This window comes from Mustelus asterias, chromosome 1 (assembly GCF_964213995.1).
Source record: "Mustelus asterias chromosome 1, sMusAst1.hap1.1, whole genome shotgun sequence".
Lineage (NCBI taxonomy): Eukaryota > Metazoa > Chordata > Chondrichthyes > Carcharhiniformes > Triakidae > Mustelus > Mustelus asterias.
The window spans coordinates 11,037,821-11,058,916 of record NC_135801.1 but is presented as its reverse complement, the minus strand read 5'-3'; the positions used below and the strand labels follow the sequence as shown (position 1 = coordinate 11,058,916).

Below are 21,096 nucleotides of genomic sequence, written 5' to 3'. Positions count from 1 at the left end.
TTGTTGCAATTGTACAGGGTGTTGGTGAGACCACGCCTGGAGTATCTGTGTCCAGTTTTGGTCTCCTTATTTGAGGAAGGATGTGGTGACATTGGAGGCAGTTCAGAGGAGATTCACCAGATTGATTCCAGGGATGAAAGGGTATGAGGAGAGATTAAACAGTTTGGGCTTGTACTCGCTGGAATTCTTAAGGATGAGAGGGGATCTGATCGAGGTATATAAAATTTTAAAAGGGATTGATAAAGTAAATGTAGATCAAATGTTTCCTCTTGTGGGGCAATCTAGAACAAGAGGTCACCGGTATATGGGACACATGGGATTGAGGGTGATTTAGTGGTTTGGATCAGGAATTGGCGAGCTGTAAGAAAACAAAGGGTGGTGGTTGATGGGAAATATTCATCCTGGAGTTCAGTTACTAGTGGTGTACCGCAAGGATCTGTTTTGGGGCCACTGCTGTTTGTCATTTTTATTAATGACTTGGATGAGGGCGTGGAAGGATGGATTAGTAAATTTGCGGATGACACTAAAGTCGGTGGAGTTGTAGACAGTGCGGAGGGAATTGGCAGGTTACAGAGGGACATAGATAAGCTGCAGAGCTGGGCTGAGAGGTGGCAAATGGAGTTTAATGCGGAAAAGTGTGAGGTGATTCACTTTGGAAGGAGTGACAGGAATACAGAGTACTGGGCTAATGGTAAGATACTTGGTAGTGTGGATGAACAGAGGGATCTGGGTGCCCATGTGCATAGATCCCTGAAAGTTGGTACCCAGGTTGATAGGGTTGTTAAGAAGGCGTACGGTGTGTTAGCTTTTATTGGTAGAGGGATTGAGTTTCGGAGCCAGGAGGTCATGCTGCAACGGTACAAAACTCTGGTGAGGCCGCATTTGGAGTATTGCGTACAGTTCTGGTCGCCGTATTATAGGAAAGATGTGGAAGTGTTGGAAAGGGTGCAGAGGAGATTTACCAGGATGTTGCCTGGTATGGTGGGAAAATCGTATGAGGAAAGGCTGAGGGGCTTGAGGTTGTTTTCGTTTGAGAGAAGAAGGTTAAGAGGTGACTTAATAGAGGCATACAAGATGATCAGAGGATTAGATAGGGTGGATAGTGAGAGCCTTTTTCCTCGGATGGTGTTGGCTAGCACGAGGGGACATAGCTTTAAATTGAGGGGTGAGAGATATAGGACAGATGTTAGAGGTAGGTTCTTTACTCAGAGAGTAGTAAGGGCGTGGAATGCCCTGCCTGCAACAGTGGTGGACTCGTCAACGTTGAGAGCGTTCAAGTGGTTATTGGATAAACATATGGATGATATTGGAATAGTGTAGATTAGAGAGGCTTTAGATTGGTACCACTGGTTGGCGCAACATCGAGGGCCGAAGGGCCTGTACTGCGCTGTAATGTTCTATGGTCTATGTATAGGTTGAGAGGCGGTAGATTTAAAACTAAGATGTGAAGGAACCATTTCTCACAGAGGGTGGTGAATTTGTGGAACTCGCTGCCCCTTTGCGCGGTGGAGTCTGAATCATTGAATGGTTTCAAGAAGGAGATGGATATATTTCTAATAAAAGAAGGAATATGGGGAACAGCTGGGGAGGTGGATTTGAGACCAAGGAGAGATCAGCCATGATCTGATTGAATGGCGGAGCAGGCTCGAAGGGCTGAATTTGCCTCTTTGTGTCCATAATTCCTATGTCCTTAGGAAAGTGTCAGTGACTCATGACCGTCTGAGAGAAAAACAATTATCCTCATTTCTGTTCTAAATGGGCGAGCCCTTATTTTTAAACAGTGATCCCCTACTTCTAGATTCTCATCCACCCTGTCAACACCCCTCAGGATCTTAAAGGATTCGATCAAGTTGCCTCTTATAATTCTAAACTCGGATGAATACAAACCTAACCTCTCCAACCTTTCCTCATAAGCTTCCTGGTATCAGTCAAGTAAAACTTCTCTGAGCTGTTTCTAACCCATTTACGCCTTTCCTTAGGTAGGGAGACCGGTGCAGTGCATGATACTCCAAATATGGTCTGACCAATGCCTTGTACAAATGAAGGATAAACTCCCTACTTTTCTATCTCCATATGTTGCTCAGTGTGATATTTGGTTTTATGTCTCCGTGAAGAGCCTGCATATCATGTTAAAAGTGCTACATAAATACAAATTGTGGTTCCTTTTGCAAGGGAGAGATTGAATGCTGAACCAAGTTGTAATTCCTGTCAATCGAACCTCTGAATTGAGTGATTAGACATAGACTCACATTCGGTTAATTTCAGTGATTGTAACCACCTATTCACCAGTTTCCTTTGGGAAAACAATGGTTAAAATTACCTCCACTTGCGTAATGATAGATGAGGTGATGCTGTCATTCCTTATTTCTTAAAACAATGACATGGAATCCCTTTTCACAGAATCACACAGTGCAGAAGAGGCCCTTCAGCCCATCGGGTCTGCACTGACACGCAAGAAGCACCTCAAATCGCACCTAATCCCATCTACCAGCACTTGGCCCATAGCTTTGAATGTTATGATGTGCCAAGTGTTCATCCAGGTACTTTTTAAAGGATGTGAGGCAACCCGCCTCTACCACTGGCCCAGGCAATGCATTCCAGACCGTCACCACCCTCTGGGTAAAAAATGTTTTCCTCACAACCCCTCCAAACCTCCTGCCCCTCACCTTGAAACTATGTCCCCTTGTGACTGATCCTTCAACTAAGAGGAAAAGCTGCTCCTTATCCACTCTGTCCATGTCCCTCATAATCTTGTACACCTTGATCAGGTCGCCACTCAGTCTTCTCTGCTCCAGCAAAAACAACACAAGCCTATCCAACCTCTCTTCATAACTTGAATGTTGCATCCCAGGCAGCATCCTGGTGAATCTCCTCTGTACCCCCTCCAGTGCAATCACATCCTTCCTATAATGTGGCGACCAGAACTGCACACAGTGTTCCAACTGTGGGTTCACCCAGAGTTTTATACAACTTCAACATGACTGCCCTGCTTTTGTAATCTATGCCTCAAATGGTATAGGCAAGTGACCTATATGCCTTTTTCACCACTCTACTAACATGCCCTTCCATCTTCAGAGATCTGTGGACAAACGCCAAGGTCCCTTTGTTCCACAGAACTTTTTCACTCACTCCTGTTCTTAGTTGTACTCCTCAGGAAATGTCTCACCCTATTTGTGATCTACAAATGTTGGAAATTTCTCCTCACCACCACCAGCAGCTAACTTGGTACCTCACTGTCCTGGTCCCCCCATGCCGACACTATAGTTAAGAAAGCCCACCAACGCCTCTACTTTCTCAGAAGACTAAGGAAATTTGGCATGTCACCTACGACTCTCAACAACTTTCACAGATGCATCATAGAAAGCATTCTTTCTGGTTGTATCACAGCTTGGTATGGTTCCTGCTCTGCCCAAGACTGCAAGGATCTATAAAAGTTTGTGAATGTAGCCCAATCCATCACGTAAACCGGCCTCCCATCCATTGACTCTGTCTACACTTCTGGCTGCCTCGACAAAGCAGCCAGAATAATTAAGGACCCTACGCACCCCAGACATTCGCTCTTCCACCTTCTTCCTTCGGGAAAAAGATATAAAAGTCTGAGGTCACGTACCAACCGACTCAAGAACAGCTTCTTCCCTGCTGTTGTCAGACTTTTGAATGGACTTACCTTGCATTAAGTTGATCTTTCTCGACACCCTAGCTATGACTGTAACACTACATTCTGCACCCTCTCCTTTCCTTCTCTATGAACGGTATGTTTTGTCTGTATAACGCGCAAGAAACAATACTTTTCACTGGATGATAATACATGTGACAATAATAAATCAAATCAAAAATCAAATCACTTAATGAAGAGGTGGCTATTGCATAATGTGACCATCTCTAATGAGCAGGAAGTGCTGTACAGTGAACAACAAGAGCACGTGGCTAAGCAATGTGAATGGAGGCATGAAGCAGGGGTTATAGGAAAAGTACTGTAACTGACAACAAATGACCCTGGAACGAGGTCAAACCTACTTTGTTGATTCACCATCAGCCAAAAATCGCACAGCAGCTTTCCACAAAATATTTGTAGTTCGTTCGCAAATATTTTTGGAGATTGTGGGGGGGAATCAATGCAAAGTTTAGCTCGGTCTGGCCAGACACAGAGTCAATAATTTCCCTGCGTACAGATGTGCCAATCAATCCAAGGGTTGATATCGTCCAGTTCCAATCCATCGCCACAACAACATAAACTCACAGATTGTAGCAAGCACCTAATGTTGTTATGAGTTTTAAAGTTTATTTATTAGTGTCACAAGTAGGCTTGCATTCACACGGCAATGAAGTTACTGTGAAAATCTCCGAGTCAGCACACTCCGGCACCTGTTCGGGTACACTGAGGGAGAATTTAGCATGGCCAATGCACCCTAACCTGCACGTCTTTCGGACTGTGGGAGGAAACCGGAGCACCCGGAGTAAATCCACGCAGACACGGGGGAGGATGTGCAGACTCCGCACAGTGACCCAAGCCGGGAATCGTACCCGGGTTCCTGGCGCTGTGTGGTAGCAATGCTAGCAAAGTGCCACCGTGCCACCCAAAAGGCAGTGTAAGCAGAGTCTTGGAGTATTTCTAAGGCAGAGATGGGTAGATTCCTGATTCACAAGGGGCTGAAAGGTTATCGGGGGAATCAGTGGTAATGCGGGATTGAGGTTACACTCAGATCAGCCAAGATCTTATTGAATGGCAGAGCAGACGAGGGGCCGCGTAGCCTACTCCTAATTCTGCTCTGATAAGGCTCTGATGAAGCATCTTGGTACATTTCACTATCTTAAAAGGCGCTATATAAATGCAAGTTGTCATTTTTTTTTACAGATGTAATCAACTGCACTGAGGTACCAGTAATCTCACTGCTGACTGATATGGGAACCTAAAACATGTTGCTCAATCTCTGACAATTGACAAGATAAATGCAGTTAAAAGTTTATTCTTGAGCAAGTTCCATTTTAACCATCAGCCATAAAAAGGTGAAGATTCTGAGACTCTATCTAACTGGCGAAGGTCTTGGTTTGGCTGATTTATTTCAGAAAGTAATCACCAATCAGTGAGGCAGTGACAAAAGAACCATAGAAAATTTACCTCAAATAAAATGGGGACATCGGCCGATCATCATCTTGAGAGCTGAAAGATAAAAGAAACTTGTTTCAGACCACTGCAATGCAAAACGTGCAGATTCATTGAATCTGAACAGTGCTTCTGATGTTAAGGAATCCCGCTTTCACGGGTTCGCAATGAGGATACCACACAAAGCATGAAGCTGAAAAAGACACCCGGGGAAAATAAAATGTATAAATCTGGTGGAACACAGTGCCCTGAGTATTTTACATCGTATTTATAACACAGAAACAGGCCATTCGGTCCAAATGGTCGATGCTCCATGCCAGCCACTGCTCATCACTTTCCATCTAAATCTATCAGCATATCCTTCTATTCCATTCTCCCTCATGTGCTTATCTACAGAATGCCTCTACGCTATTATCCTCAACTAATCCTTCTGGCTGCGAGCTCCACATTCTAAACCATCCTCCGGAAAATACGTTGTTCCTGAATTCCCTGTTGAATTGATTTGATTTGATTTGATTTCAAAGAACCATAGAATCCCCAAAGTGCAGAAGGAGGCCATTCGGCCCATCGATCTGCACCGTCCACAATCCAACCCCAGGTCTTATCCCCCCTAACCCCATACATTTACCCTAGCTAGTCTCCCCAGGCATGAAGAGGCAATTTATCACGGCCAATGCACCCAACCCGCACAACTTTGGACTGTGGGAGGAAACCGGAGCACTCGGAGGAAACCCACGCAGGCAAGGGGAGAATGTGCAAACTCCGCATAGACAGTGACCCAAGCCGGATGACTATAGGCTGTGACTAGTGGTGATTTAACCTGAGGGTCACCGCACCTCAGGTGAGGGGCAAGATTGAATAATCTCAGCCAGTACAAGAATTGAACCCTCATCGCTCAGCATCACTAAATGGATCGATTTGATTTATTATTGTCACATGTATTAGTATACAGTGAAAAGTATTGTTTCTCGCGCGCTATACAAAGCATACCATTCATAGAGAAGGAAAGGAGAGGGTGCAGAATGCAGTGTTACAGTCATAGCTAGGGTGTAGAGAAAGATCAACTTAATATGAGGTAGGTCCGGTTAAAAGTCTGAAGGCAGAAGGGAAAAAGCTGTTCTTGAGTCGGTTGGTACATGTTCTCAGACTTTTGTATCTTTTTCCTGACGGAAGAAGGTGGGAGAGAGTGTGTCCGGGCTACATGGAGTCCTTGATTATGCTGGCTGCTTTGCTGAGGCAGCGGAAAGTGTAGACAGAGTCAATGGATGGGAGGCTGGTTTGCGTGATGGTGGCTGTGTTATATTTGGAAGTTTAGTGGTGCAGTGAATTGCATCCCTGCCTCGGAGTCAGAAGCTCAGGGTTCGAGTCCCACCCCAGGACTTGAAGGCCAAGGAAAACACATCATAATGTGGCAAAACGGGTCGCATGTCAACCTGCAAATCCTTCCAACATACACCAATGACAGGCAGTAAGAACAGGAGAGATTCCTGATCAGCCATGTGATGGAAAGAATGTTGCAACCTCTATCATCTCTATTCATAGAACCATAGAAAGGTTACAGGCACAGAAGGAGGCCATTCGGCCCATCTTGTCCATGCCAGCCCGAGGACACCAAGATGCCCTTTCTAACCCCACCTTCCTGCACTCGGCCCACAGCCCTGTAGCCTACAACACTTAAGGAGCAGATCCAGGTACTTCTTAAAAGAGTTTAGGGTCTCTGCCTCCACCACCAATTCAGGCAGCGAATTGCAGACACCCACTACAATGTTCTTCCTGATGTCCCCTCTACACATACTGCCACTTATCTTGAATCTGTGTTCCCAGTTCTAGCCCCATAGCTCCAGATTAACTACATGTAATGGTGCATGTTGACACAGCAACCTAGAGTCTTTGAGTCAATGGTAGCACTCCAATGTTATATTTATAGCCTTATAAAAACCCACCCCTCACATTCACGGCAAATATAACACTCCCCTATATTATCCTTCCTCCCTTCAGGTTCAGGCTTTTCATTCAGTCCTCGCGAGAGCAGTGATGCTTGATGCAGTTGTCAATGCTGAGGTGCATATCTCAAAGAGCATGCAACTAAAGAGCAACCTACTACAGAAACTGTGGAAAAGTTGTTTCATGGAGGAAGAACAGCGAACAAGAGATACTGAAGCAGCAAGCCTTCTGTCAAGGAAAATAAAGTCCCAACCAACTGGGAAATTATCACCATGGCACGTCAAGGTTTATTGTGAAAATCGGGAAACATAAAAAGAAAGTAAGGCTACTGGATTGTGGGAAAAAGTTCAGTTACATAGGCAGGGATCCAGTATAAATAAACCTGAGAAAGAAATTAAGTTTAAGTTTATTTATTAGTGTCACAAGTAGGTTTACATTAACACTGCAATGAAGCTACTGCGAAAATCCCCTAGTCGCCACACTCCGGCGCCTGTTCGGGTACACTGAGGGAGAATTTTGCATGGTAATGCACCCTAAGCAACACGTCTTTCTGACTGTGGGAGGAAACCGGAGCACCTGGAGGAAACCCACGCAGACACGAGGAGAATGTGCAAAACTCCACACAGTCACCCGGGGCCGGAATTGAACCCTGGTCCCTGGAGCTGTGAGGCAGCAGTTCTAACCACTGTGCCACCGTTCCATCCAAAGTTCTTAACAGAAAGTTCTCAAAGCTTCGTATTGATTATTGCATTGTTAATATGGGGAGACAAAATAATCAGTTCCAGGACAGATACCACCCATTCTTGTCTTTTGAACTTAAATCCTAACAGGTATTAGGAATTTGTAATTCAGAAAGGAAGAACCAAGTTATGCATAGCTTGGCACCGGAACATCATGGAAATACTCAAGACTTATTTGCGGGTTCAGAGATCATCCAATGAGGACAACAGCAAGTTGCATTGGTTTTGGTGTCAGTCATGGTTGAAAACTTCCAATAGATGTACGGAAAACAGGATTTGTAAGAAAAAGAAAAGGTCGAAGCTAACATGCCAGCTTTGGCTTGGTTAGTTGCACCCGTGTCTCTGAGTCAGAACGGTGTAGGTTCAAGTCCCACTCCAGAGTGCTGACCATGGTTGGCAAGGCTGACAGTCCAGGGCAGTATTGTCAGAGATGCTGCTTTATGGATGAGTTATGAACTGAGGTGGTGTCTGCTCTCCCAGGTGAATACAAACAAATCCTACGGTGCTGCTCTGAATAAGACAAGGAGAGCAGTGCTCCAGTGTCCTACCCAATATTTATCCCTCGATCAGTATCACAAAGACTGATTATATCAGTGATCAATGATCTTGGTGTTGTTTGTGGGAGCTTGCTGTATGCAAATTGGCTGCCAAGCTTTGCAAATTACCAACATGACATCAAAAAAGAGGTTGATTGGCTGTAAGGTGCTCTGGGATGCCTAAATTTGAAAAAGGTGCTATGGAAATACAAGTCTGTCCTTCTTTTATTCTCTTAAAACAACTCATTAAAGTGCTGACTAGCTACACACACGCACACCATACACACACACGCGCACACACCATGCACACACATGTGCACACACATGCACGTATGCACACACACACGCGCACACACACGCATGCATATGCACACATACACACGCACATGCCTGCACACACACATGCGCACATGTGCACACATATACACACATGCGCGCGCACGCACACATGTATACGCACACGCGCATGTGCGCACACACATGTACACACACATGTACACACACATGTATACACACACACACAACTTAATACCGCTGCACGTTGAGATTTCCAGATGATACTTCCGACATGTTAGTACAGGGCGATCTCTTCCACTATTAATTACAAAACTATATCAAACCTCCCCCAATAGATAACCTGTAATATCTATTCATATCGACAGCCTAATCCCAGCATTCATAGTTGCCATTCCACACAAGTTGGGTCTCAAATTAGAAACCACAATTTATTCGGTGATTTGCAGGTCCAGGCTTCTAACTGAGTCAATCCACTGAAGAAGCTCACCATGAGAGGGATGGTGAATGCCTGAAAGCCACTATCAGGAGCTTAGAACCTGTCACTGGAAGCCCACCAGATTGGCATTCACAGATTGCAAAGCTTTGACCGAATAGCAGCTTGTGTGCCCTTCCCTGTCATCTCCCCGCTAACTGTTCACTCATCTGAGCCCTGCTTGTGGGATCTTGCTGTGCACAAATAGGCTGCCGGGATTGCCGGAAGCGACTGTCATTTAAAAGAAAGAGAAGTACACCAGCTGTGGGGCACTTTGGGATGTCTTGAGGTCAGGAAAGGCAAGTTATTTCTTCAGCTTTATCCCTGTGAGTCTAACACTTCTCTAAAAGCCGGCCCAAGTTACGCAGGGGTGGAGAGGGGGTGTGACTCAATCAACAAATTCAGATGAGGTCACGAACTCAGAGTGGTTCCTGAATGTCTTCTTCGACTCAAGATTGAGTTACAGTCTTGTAACCTTGCCCCTTGGGTGTTGCGTTACATAACAGTACTGGAGGCAAACATGGGTATACATGACATGGAAAAAATATACACATTTCTTAAGCTACGTGTTCTTTTTTTCATGAGCAGAGGCTGCAAAACAGTACGGCCGGGATTCTCCCAAAGAAAAAACTAAGTGCCCGACGGGTGAGAAAATGGGAAATTCTGCCTGTTTTTTGGGCGCGCTCAGAGAGATTCACGCCGGAAAGGGGAGGGGGGCTGGGCGTGCAGGGCTTCATCCTGCCCGAGTGGCCGGCAGTAGTGCTGAGTGTACCACTGCGCATGCGTCGATCTGTCACTGGGGAGATTGGCGCATGCGCACTGGCCCTCCCACATTGCCAGCCTCCACGAGCCCCTACCCCCCTCCGTTCGCTGGACTACCCAAACTCCCACACCATGGCCAACCCCGATTCTCACCGCCCCGTGTGCAACCCTGACCACGGCCCCCACCCCAATGGCCAGCCTTGATCACCCCCTCCCTCCCTTCCCCACTGATCCTATTGCAGGGTGCAAGTGCGCAGCGGGTCACTCCCCCCACCACCACCCCCGATCGGCCCCCAGGAGGCTCCACCCCTGGCCCCACTCCCTTGGCACTGCTCGGTGCCTGGTGGACAGTGGCAGGGTGCCAGGCTGGCAATGCTAGGCTGTCAGTGCCCGGGGAGCACCTTCCCACCCTCAACCTCCCGTGGGGGGCCTCAATGGCCTCTGTCCCCACCAGCGGGTGGGCACGCCTGGTCCCTGTTGATGAGGACCAGTTGTAATCGTGGGCGGCACGGTAGCACAGTGGTTAGCACTGCTGCTTCACAGCTCCAGGGTCCTGGGTTCGATTCCCAGCTTGGGTCACTGTCTATGTGGAGTTTGCACATTCTCCTCGTGTCTGTGTGGATTTCCTCCGGGTGCTCCGGTTTCCTCCCACAGTCCAAAGATGTGCGGGTTAGGTTGATTGACCATGCTAAAATTGCCCCTTAGTGTCCTGAGATGCGTAGGGTAGAGGGATTAGCGGGTAAAATTAGTGGGGATATGGGGGTAGGGCCTGGGTGGGATTGTGGTCGGTGCAGACTCGATGGGCCGAATGACCTCTTTCTGTACTGTAGAGTTTCTATGATTTCTTTGATATTCCTCGCTGGTGGGAACCTCTCCCAGTGGGGTGGGAAACATTAGTGAGTCCTTAAGGCTCCGCGTAGACAGTGACCCAAGGCTGGAATTGAACCTGGGTCCTTGGCACTGTGAGATAGCAATGCTAACCACTGTGCCCCCCCAATCAAATTCACATCCAATATATACAAGTACAAAACACACAGGCTACTAAACCGTGCATTAATAAATCATTTAAAAAATGTAATCCTTACATTTCAGCTACACTTCCCATCAGTTCCAAGGTCCCCCTGATCGTTTGACACCTTATTTTTCAGAACTAGTGCTTCAGTTAATATACCTGGACACTAAGGGGTTACATTTTTCCTGGCAGCTCAACTTAACTTTGATGGAAATCCCTGGAGATTCAGCGGAAATAGCAGCAGCACAAAGTGTCTGCGTGGTTTACTCTGGGATCGTAACAACCCAGTGTGCAGGCAGCCGGAATCCCTGTGCAAATGCAGCCCCCACCCCAAATAGCCCCTCTGTGTCCCCCCCGACTGCCAAAGTTAAGCTGGGAAAAGTGACCCTTTTGGAGGCCAATGTTTAACTGCAGTTTAATTCTGTCCTCAGTATTGACTGTCAGAGTGGGCATGGGGCAAAGCAGGGTTTATTCAAAGGTTTTAATAGCCAGAGGTGGGGGTGGGGGGGGGGGGGGGGGCGGGGGGGGGGAGGGAAGGGGGCGAGCTCAGTAACATTGCAGACCCGGTCACTCTCTCGCCAGGGGAACGTTCCTTTTTCTTGGGCAATTTCCTCGGGGTGGGGGGTTGGGGGTTGAGGACTGCTTGCTGTCTTCACTTGGGCGCAAAATCGACGGGAGAGACGCAACTGGGGCAAAATCCGGAGTATTTACCGCAGCCACTTTTGGAGAGCCCAGCACGTTCCAGATCCGAGTTTCCGAATTCCAGCTGGGAGGGTGGATCCTACACTTGTTATGTTATTGCAAAGATCCATAAACTCATAAATGAGGGTGATGGGGTATTCACAAAAACCATCTCCCCACAGTAAAACAAAACACTTGGGTTTACTTAGATGCCTATGGCTGGAATGTATCACAGACTACTGTACAATTCTCTGATTATAGACATGTTTTCTATGTTTTCTTGGTGGGGGCTTGGGGGGGGGGGGGGGAATGGGGGTGGGTTGGGGGTGCGGGGGGGCGGGAGTGGGGATTGAGCATAAATCAAAATAACTTACAGAGAATTTTAAAAAAAAGTCTCACTAGTATTCTTCAGCTTAGGGTTTAGACCAGGGGTTAATTCCAATTGCTTTTATTTAGAATTACAGTTAGAATAGAACACTTAGCTTCCGAGATTAGGAAAAATGTTTGCAACAGAAATTTGGAACACGGGTACAAATCGAAATGAGAGGTTGTGAAAGTTACAGAAAGCTGCCGGGCGCATTAGAAACTGAAACAATGACTTTAAAAACACACACAAACACACACACCAGGAGAAATGGAAATTAAACCTTGTACCTTTGCATTGGCACAATTTCACAAGCCATGGTCTCTCTCTCTCTCTCTCCGGGAAGAGGTTTGCGATTAGCTCGGTGGAGGGGGGGGGGGGTGGGGATTTCTTGCTGGTTGGAGACAGGGGGACTGAACGGTTCCTGCTCTTGTGTAGAGCAAGAGAACAGCTTGCAATGGGAGCAGCTGGTTTTATACAGTGGGGTGGTGCCGAGCTAGGAGAGAGAGAGAGAGAGGGAGAGGGAGGGAGGCAGTGCTTGCTACAGTGCAGGGCTGCTATTGCACCGAGGCATGTTGCCAGCTGGTGCTTGTGGGAGCACATGGAACACCACCACCTGCAAGTTCCCCTTCCAAGCCGCTCACCATCCTCAATGCTGTGACAAGTCTATTTATTGTTGTCTCAAGTAGGCTTACATTAACACTGCAATGAAGTTACTGTGAAAATCCCCGAGTCGCCACACTCCGACGCCTGTTTGGGGACACTGAGGGAGAATTTAGCACAGCCGATGCACCTAACCAACATGTCTTTCGGACTGTGGGAGAAAACCGGAGCACCCGGAGGAAACCCACGCAGACACAGGGGGAACGTGCCAACTCCACACAGACAGTGACCCAAGCCGGGAATCGAATGTGTGCCCCTGGCATTGTGAGGCAGCAATACTAACCACTGTTAGTATTGCCATGTCATCCTAGGTTTTTGGGACCTGGGTGTGCACAAATTAGCAAGCGTTTTTCCGACAATAACTGCACTTAAAAAGTATTCAGTTGGTTCTAAAGTGATGTCCTGAAGCTTGAATAAGTTCAGGTAATAAAGAAAGCGAATGGAATGTTGGTATTTATAGCTAAAGGAATAGAATATAAAGGTAAGGAAGTATTGTTGCAACTGTACAAGGCATTGGTGAGGACGCACCTGGAGATTTGGTCCCCTTATTTGAGGAAAGATGTCGTGACATTGGAGACAGTTCAGAGGAGGTTCACTGGAATGATTCCAGAGATGAGAGCTTTGTCGTATGAAGAGAGATTGAACAGTTTAGGCCGATACTCTCTGGAATTTAGAAGAATGAGGGGAGATCAAATTGAGGCACTCGATGATAAAAGGTATGGATAAAGTAGATGTGGAGCAGATGCTTCCTCTTGTGGGGCATTCTAGGACGAGAGGTCATAGTCTTAGGATAAGGGGTAGCAAATTTAAAACAGAGTTGAGGAGAAACTACTTCTCCCAAAGGGTTGTGAATCTGTGGAATTTGCTACCCCAAAGTGCGGTGGATGCTGGGATAGTGAGTAAATTTAAGGAGGAGTTAGACAGATTTTTAATTGGTAATGGGTTGAAGGGTGACGGGGAGAAGAGAGGAAAATGGGGATGAGGAGCATATCAGCCATGATCGAATGGCGGAGCGGACTCGATGGGCCGAATGGCCTAATTCTGCTCCTATGTCTTATGAACTTATGAAAGAATGCACTGAAATGCAAGTTAGTTACTTATCTTCTATCTTTCCTCATGCTTTCATTCAAGTGGACTTTGACAGCACTTGACAAACCTGTGACCACTACCAGCTTGAAGGGCAAGGGCAAGGGTAGCAGACACATGGCAACACCACCCGCAATCTCCCCTCCAGTCACTCGCCATCCTGACTTGGAAATATATCACCGTTCCTTTATTGTCGCTGGGTCAAAATCCTGGTAGTCTGTTCCTAACAGCAGTGTGGGTGTACCTACACCATATGGACTGCAGCGGTTCAAGAAGGCAGCTCACCCACCACCTTCTCAAGGGCAACTAGGGATGGGCAATAAATGCTGGCCTAGGCATTGACGCCCACACCCCCTGAATGAATAAAGAAATGCACTTTTTCATACCCTAGATCATTCTGACTGACACTGAGCATGGGGGGACCGGGTAGAGGAATGGCTTCAGATGCAAGTCTCGCACCTTGATGTTACCATGTTGCATATACAAGTTGCTGACTGCAACATGCCGAGAACCTCTCCGTGCAGAGTATTGGATGCTGGGGTGGGGGAAGAGTTTGCAGCTAGTCGGGCTGCGTTGCTCGATAGGTAATAGCAGCACTCGGGATAATCAACCGGACAGAATAGTCTTGGAATCTCCCGGCATGAAAGATTAAACTCTGAGATGCGTGAGTAACCCGGAAAACAATTCATCGAGATATGTTAAAAAAAAAGTGTAATTTTAATTTTCGTTTATTAGTTAAAACATTGGAGGATGAGCCAAAAAAAAGGATGGGGTGGGGTGACTGGAGGAAGGATGTGATGTGATGGATATTTTAGGACTATGTCGAACCAATGTTGGCCGCACTTCCAGCTCAGTCCCTGATCACAGCCAACAGTCAGAAAGCAAAGCAGCGAATGACTTGTCTGTGAAGTAATTTTAAAGTTTATTTATTAGTCACAAGTCGGCTTACATTAACACCGCAATGGAGTTACTGTGAAAATCCCCTGATTGCCACACTCAGGAGCCTGTCCTGGTACACCGAGGGAGAGTTTATCATGGTCAATGCACCTAACCCGCGCTTTTGGACTGTGGGAGGAAACTAGAGCACCCAGAGGAAACCCACGCAGACACGGGGAGAACGTGCAAACTCCACACAGTGACCCAAGCTGTGAATCGAACCTGGATCCTTGGCGCTGTGAGGCAGCAGTGCAAACCACTGTGCCATCCCCAGTATCCAAGGGTTGGTGAGGGTTACCACAGGGTCGCCTTGCCCCCAAAGCCCCTACATATGGTAAAGGCAGATATAGAGGTTGATTTTGACCGACCTTGTCTGGCATTAATGGGGCAGTAACAGCGTCAGAATGGGGTCGGACACCTCACAGGCTCTCGTTAACATTGGTTTAGCCGGAACGGGACAAGGCCCACACAGTGCCCATTCCAACCAGTTCCAAAGTAACATGAAGGAACAGCAAAGGTTAAGTCTTTAATTGTTTTGTTTTGGGGGTGGGAGGGGGACGGGGAGGGGCAAGACTGAACCGCTAGTGCCCACGAAAATCACCTGGGCAGTTGGCATCCTGCAGTCAGAGACCTCCAGAGACTCTCGCACTCAAGCCTATCGGCCAGGCTGTTGTCTAAAGAAAGTCTGATTCTGATGGTGAGAAGGGAAATGTCAAGACACCTCAGTCATCTGGAGGACAGCTGTTCGATATCTCAGAACTTAACCGCCACCCCAGCAACTGGTCTTCCTGGCAGCAGCTTGTAAATGAGACTGCTACCTCCCAGCCCCAGGGACCCGGGTTCGATTCCCGGCTTGGGTCACTGTTTGTGTGGAGTCTGGACATTCTCCCGTGTCTGCGTGGGTTTCCTCCGGGTGTTCCAGTTTCCTCCCACAGTCCGAAAGACGTGCATTGGCCATGCTAAATTCTCCGTCATTGTACCCAAACAGGCGGCGGAATGTGGTGACCAGGGGATTTTCACAGTAACTTCATTGCAGTGTTAATGTAAGGCTACTTGTGATACTAATAAATAAACTTAAACTTAAGCTGAAAACATAAGGGATTCATAAAGGATGCAGCATTCTTACCCCCCCCGACCCCGGAGGGACAGATATTGAGCAGGGAACCATAACGAACTCTCCGTTCCTCTTCGAAATACCACCACAAAGGCTTTACATGCCCACCCCAGAGAGAGCAGGGTGGCCTCTGTTTAATGTCTCATCCCAGAGCTGGCACCTCTGACAGCGCAGCACTCCCTCTGCACTGCAATGGAATGTCAGCGTAACTCATGTGAGTCAAGTCTCTGGGGTAGTACTTGTGGCGACAACCTTCTGGCTCAGAGGTGAGAAAGCCGCTATATAAATGCAAATTCTTTCCCGTCAGTCGACGTCACTCATGGGGGTGGAGAGGAAATTTGAGAGGTGTTCAAGGTCACGAGGGATCTGGACAGAGTCAATCAGGAGAAACTGTTCCCCCTTGTGAAAGGATCGAGAACAAGTGGGAACAGGTTGAGAGTACTTTGCAAACGATGCAAAAACGACATGAGAAAAAATGGTTTTCACGCAGAGAGTTGCCCAGGTTCGGAATACACCACCTGAGAGTGTGGCGGAGGTTCGATCGGGGCATTCAAAAAGGGAACTAGACATTTATTTGAAAAGGAAGTCCAATAGAAGTCTACAAGACCTGATAGAAGTCTACAAGATTATGAGGGGCGTGGTCAGAGTGGAGAGTCAGAAGCTTTTTCCCAGGGTGGAAGAGTCAATGACTAGGGGGCACAGGTTTAAGGTGCGAGGGGCAAGGTTTAAAGGAGATGTACGAGGCAGGTTTTTTACACAGAGGGTGGTGGGTGCCTGGAACTCGCTGCTGGGGGAGGTAGTGGAAGCAGATGCAATAGTGACTTTTAAGGGGCGTCTTGACAAATACGTGAATAGGATGGGAATGGAGGGATATGGTCCCCGGAAGGGTGGGGAATTTCAGATCAGTTGGGCAGCATGGTCGGTGCAGGCTTGGAGGGCAGAAGGACCTGTTCCTGTGCTGTAATTTTCTTTGTTCTTTGGAAGAGTGTGCAGGGCTCCGAGGCGAAGATGAGGGAGAATGACACTAAGGGGCGAATTCCACCATCTCGGGAATCAGAGCAGGTGAGTGGTGGATCATGGAAAGGTCCGTTGACCTCGGGGGGGGGGTTTCCGGTTTTGGGGTGAGCAAAGCTGGAAAATCCCACCCTAAGCATTCGGAGACCAGGTGCAGGTACACAGAATCCATAGAATCCCTACAGTGCAGAAGGAGGCCATTCGGCCCATTGTGTCTGCACCAACAACAATCCCATCCAGGCCCTATTCCCATAACCCCACGTATTTAGCCCGCTAATCCCTCTCACACTCAGGGTCAATTTAGCATGGCCAATCCATCTAACTCACGTGTCTTTGGAGTGTGTGAGGAAACCGGAGCACCCGGAGGAAACCCACGCAGACACGGGGAGAACGTGCAAACTCCACACAGACAGTGACCCAAAGCTGGAATTGAACCCGGGTCCCGGGCGCTGTGAGGCAGCAGTGCTAACCACTGTGCCACCGTGCCGCCCTGGGGCCGATGGGCCGAATGGTCCCTTTCTGCACTGTAGCAATTCGATAGCTCAGATATGAAACAGTTGTACTCCAGATGACTGTGAGGTGGCTTTACTTTTTCCCTCACATCAGCAGAACTAGAGTTTCTTAAGGAACAGCCTGACACAAGAGTCTAGCTGCTGGAAATGTGAAATCTCTGGAGTGAAACCTTCCCAGAGCCACTTATAAAAAAACTCAAATTCCTGCAAGCACAGACACCCGTAAACCACTGGATGCGGGCCAGTATGCCCTCTCGGCCACTTGTTACCTATTTTTATTGATGCTGTATCAAGTTTAAAATGCTCCTCAAGACTGACAAGCCTTCCTCATGCCCTCAAAGAGCTCATCATATCAGTGTGGAACTGATTAAATGTTGGCATGTCGTACTGTGCTATTCCAATCTGCTTCTACAGATCAAGTATCACGGAGGTTTCGCAACTTTGGTTATTCCAGGAACTGCCTTTCCTTCATTTCCCCTTTTGAGTGTGCGGTGGGGGATTGCGTGGGACTAACGGGATTGTGCTGTACTGTTCTGTGATTTTACAAAACAAGAGGTTAGCAAGCTAACAAGAGGCTGCTTCCAGGAGGGTCATCCAATTAAAAGTTTATTTATGAGCGAGTTTATTTATTAGTGTCACGGGTAGGCTTACATTAACACTGCAATGAAGTTACTGTGAAAATTCCCTAGTCGCCACACTCTGGCGCCTGTTCGGGTACGCTGAGGGAGAATTTAGCACATCTTTCGGACTGTGGGAGAAAACCGGAGCACCCGGAGGAAACCCACGCCGACACGGGGAGAACGTACAGACTCCACACAGACAGTGACCCAAGCCGGGAATCGAACCTGAGTCCCTGGCGCTGTGAGGCAGCAGTGCTAACCACTGTGTCACCGTGTTGCCCCGGCACAAATCACTTGCTAACCAATTGGTGATCTGAAGGTTGTGTACACAACAGGCTGAAGGATGAATCGTAGAATCCCTACAGTGCAGAAGGAGGCCATTCGGCCCAGCGAGTCTGCACCAACCACAATCCCACCCAGGCCCAATGCCCATAACCACATGTATTTACCCTGCTAAACCCCCTGACACTAAGGGGCAATTTAGCATGGCCAATCCACCTAATCCACACATCTTTGGAAAGCATTACAGAGTGTTTTAATAGATATTTATTAATTCTCAGGATGAAGATGGCATTGGCAAGGCCGACATTTCCTCCCCAGGCCCAGAAACCCTTCAGAAGATAGTTATAATGGACATTTACCTTAAAATGCTGCAGTCTGAGTGGTGAAGATGTCAGTGAGGGAGTTCCAGGACATTTGACCTGGTGACACTGAAGGAATGGCAACAGAGTTCCAAGTCACCATGGTGTGGGGCTTGGACTGGAACCTGTTTGTGATTGTGTCCCTGTGAACCTGCTGTCCTTGTCTTTACATAGTGGCACAGTGGTTAGCGCTGCTACCCCAGGGCCCTGGGTTCGATTCCGGGCTTGGATCACTGTCTGTGTGGAGTTTGCACGTTCTCCCCATGTCTGCGTGGGTTTCCTCTGAGTGCTCTGGATTCTTCCCACAGTCAAAGATGTGCGGGTTAGGTGCATTGGCCATGCTAAATTGTCCCTTAGTGTCCCAGGATGCATAGGTTAGACGGATTAGTGGGGTAAATATGTGGGGATATGGGGGTAGGGCCTGGGTGGGATTGTGGTCGGTGCAGAGTCGATGGGCCAAATGGCCTCTTTCTGCACTGTAGGGATTCTATGGATTCTATGTACCTGCACCTGGTCTCCGAATACTTGATTTACAAGTGGTGGAGGTTCAAAGGTTGCTCTCCGAAAGCTTTGGCGAGTTGTGGCTGTGCCTTCTGTCGATAGTACATAGTGCAGGCGAGGTGCGCCAACGGTGGAGTGAGTGAATGCTTCAGTGAGTGGATGGGATACTGAACGAGTGGGCTGACTGCTTTATCCTGGCTGAAGTTCAGCTTCTAGAGTGCTGTGGCAGCTGCTCTCAACCAGGGCTGTGGACACTATTCAATCCCATCCTGACTCATACACCATGTTGCTATGGAGAGGCTTTGGGAAGTGGGCAGTTGTGTCACATGGCGCGGATCGGCCAGATTTGATCCAGTGACATTTGCAGCCTTACTTCAAACGGATCGGAGGCCGGGTGTCCAGGAAGTCTCATTAGATGCCAGCTGCTGTGAGGGAATAGAAATCTTAATCTGAATAAACCTCAGTCGAGCCGATTAAATGGCTTGATTCCGTGCTTAGTTGGGATTTTAGCTTCAAAAGTTCAGATTTTTCCCGATGTTAGCTCATACCCACTCTGTTTTCCAGTAAAAATTGCCATAGGTAACACCGGCCAAGAGTAAACGACAGCAGCTCAGTGGTAACACTGTCACTTCTGAGAAAGAAGCTTGTGCGAATCATAGAATCCCCACAGCGCAGACGAGGCCATTCGGCCCATCGAGTCTCCACCTGGACCCTATCCCCTTAACCCCACCACATATTTACCCTGCTAATCCCTCTAACCTACGCACCCCGGGACACTAAGGGGCAATTTAGCATGGCCACTGTATGGTCAGGCCTCGCCCCAGAAGACCCGAGCACAATATCTAGGCTGACACTCGACTGCATTAAGTTTGTTTTTATTTATTAGTGTCACTAGTAGGCTTACATTAACACTGCAATGAAGTTACTATGAAAAGGCCCCTAGTCACTACACTCTGGTGCCTGTTTCGGGTACACGGAGGGAGAATTTAGCACGGCCAATGTACCTCACCAGCACGTCTTTCTGACTGTGGGAGGAAACCGGAGCACCCGGAGGAAGGCCACGCAGACACGAGGAGAACGTGCAGACAGTGACCCAAAGCGAGAATTGAACCCGGGTCCCTAGTGCTGTGAGGCAGCAGTGCTAACCACTGTACCACCGTGCCATGGAGAAGTGTCGCGCTGTTGCAGGTGCCATCTTTTGGATAAGGTGCTAAATCCGTCTTTTCAGGCGAACATAATAAAAGATCCCATGGAACTGTATCAAAAGGGGACAGGGGGGTTCTCTTGGTCCCCTGGCCAACACTTATCCCCTGAATAAATATCACCAAATCAGATTATCTGCTTGTTGTCTATCTGTGGGATCTTGCTGTGTGTAGGTTGCCTGCTGCGTTTCCTACGTCACATCAGTGAGTCCTCTTTAACAGTGCAGAAAGGGCTTTGGGACATTGTGGAGGTGTGCAGTGGACCAGGAACAGATGAGAAAGAGAAGTCAGTGGGACCCTAAGGAGAAGAGGCCAGTGAGAAGATAGAGGTGCTGAGGGGAGAATTCCCGAAGGTCGGGGCAGTGCCGATGGAGAAGGGGGTTCAGGAGTGGATCACAGTGGATCACTGCTGATCTACTGGGGGAGAGGTGGGAATGGGGGCAAGTATTTCAAAGTGGTTGAGATGTAACCCTTGGAGTTGAACTGGACGGGAGGGAGGTTGTTGGAAAAATCGAGCCTCTAATTGATGAGGATTTGGAGCAGGGTTTCAGGAGCAGCGGGAGAAGACAATGCTTCATAGGTGAATTGAAACAGCCTTGTACGGAGAAGAGGGCGTTAGCTGAGCAGGCGGGTGGGGGAGGGGGGGGAGTGTTGAGTAATGCAGTTCTAGAATCAAGAGTTCAAAATAATTCTGTGGTTTACAATGCTTCCAAAAACAGAAAGAAAGAAAGCAAAAAGGGAAAAAAAAGTGTGAAAGGAAAATATTCCCTATGTTACAGGTAAAACGTGGCATTGTTCCCAATTAGAAACATGCTTGGCTGAATATGGTCTCCTAAGATACGCAGCTTTTTTCAGATAAAGCTCGGCACAACATCGTGGGCCGAAGGGCCTGTTC

General features: G+C 47.8%; 1 protein-coding gene across 2 annotated transcripts in view; it reads right to left on the bottom strand.

Moving 5' to 3' along the window:
* Positions 1 to 21,096, bottom strand: part of fam13a (family with sequence similarity 13 member A) — a 229,421-nt gene that overhangs the window by 68,259 nt on the left and 140,066 nt on the right. For both annotated transcript variants that reach the window (XM_078209062.1, XM_078209072.1), the window contains exon 8: positions 5,120 to 5,161. In XM_078209062.1, the coding sequence (XP_078065188.1) occupies positions 5,120 to 5,161 (42 nt within the window). The remainder of the gene's footprint in view (positions 1 to 5,119; positions 5,162 to 21,096) is intronic.